We start from the raw sequence: 954 nt of genomic DNA, 5'->3' as shown, positions 1-954 counted from the left end.
AAAGAAAAAAAAAGAAAAAAAAAAGAAGAGAACAACGCCGCGGTTGTGCGGGGCAGCTCCGGACTGGATCCGGCCACGGCCGCGGGCTGCCGGCGTGGGAGCAGCAGCACAGCTGGAGCGCTGCCGGTGGGGCTGCCAACCCGCTGCGGGGGCTGCACGGCTCCGGGAACCGGGGATCCCTTCGGGGCACCCTCCCGGAACGCTGCCGCAGCGCTCTGCCCCGCGGGGCCGGAGGTACGGCTCGGGTACGGGCAGCGGAGGCAGGGAACGCAAAGGCATCGCCAACGGGGACTTCGGAAAGCCCCGCGCAGACCTCGCGCCGCGTTCCCTTTCCCCGGCGCTTCCCCCTCCCGCCTCCCTCCGCTCCCCGGCCCCGGACTCGAGCACCGCGCACGGAGCGGAGCGCCCTTCTCGCTACCGGCGGAGGGACGGGATGGGGGAGCGCGCAGACACGCATCGGAACCAGCGTTAAACCCTTCCCGAAGGACAAACCGAGCCGTTACGGACACACGACGACACCCGGGGCCATTTACTCCCGCGGTGAGGACCGCTTCCAGGCAGCCCCGTCCCGCCGCTCACCTTGTTGGAGGCCATCTCGCTGACGGAGCGGTACGTCTGGATGGTCTCCAGCTGATCCAGGCACCAGTCGAGCTCCTCCAGCGTCTCCATGGCCAGCTTCTGGTAGGGCTCCTCTGCGAACAGGCACACGGACATGTAGTCGGGCTGTCGCGGCGGCAGGCTCTCCATTCCGGGGCCGCCCGAGCCGCCCGCCGCGCTACCGGAGGTGCCGCTCCGCTCCCTCATCATGCGGCTGCTGCGCTCCGCCGCCCGCCCGCCCGCAAATCCCCGCCCGCCGCTGCCGCCCGGCCCCGGGCCCCCGCCCCGCCCGCCTCGGCCCGCCCCGATCCGCGCCCCGCGGGGACGGCCCGGCACTGCCTGCCCCGAGCGCCGCCC

The 954-nt window shown here is 72.3% G+C and overlaps 1 protein-coding gene across 8 annotated transcripts in view; it reads right to left on the bottom strand.

Moving 5' to 3' along the window:
- The window catches only part of PDE4B (phosphodiesterase 4B), a 123,908-nt gene that overhangs the window by 18,997 nt on the left and 103,957 nt on the right, over positions 1-954 (bottom strand). For 7 of the 8 annotated variants that reach the window (XM_042819394.1, XM_042819395.1, XM_042819396.1 and 4 more), the window contains one exon: positions 580-692. In XM_042819394.1, the coding sequence (XP_042675328.1) occupies positions 580-692 (113 nt within the window). Of the gene's footprint in view, positions 1-579; positions 693-779; positions 824-954 lie in introns of those variants that run through there. The other variant, XM_042819400.1, reaches the window with a different exon arrangement.

Source organism: Centrocercus urophasianus, unplaced genomic scaffold (genome assembly GCF_019232065.1).
Source record: "Centrocercus urophasianus isolate 14NV4802_14NV808 unplaced genomic scaffold, USGS_Curo_1.0 seq_18, whole genome shotgun sequence".
Classification (NCBI taxonomy): Eukaryota; Metazoa; Chordata; class Aves; order Galliformes; family Phasianidae; genus Centrocercus; species Centrocercus urophasianus.
Note: the sequence above shows the minus strand (reverse complement) of the source record. Positions and strands in the feature narration are given on the sequence as shown.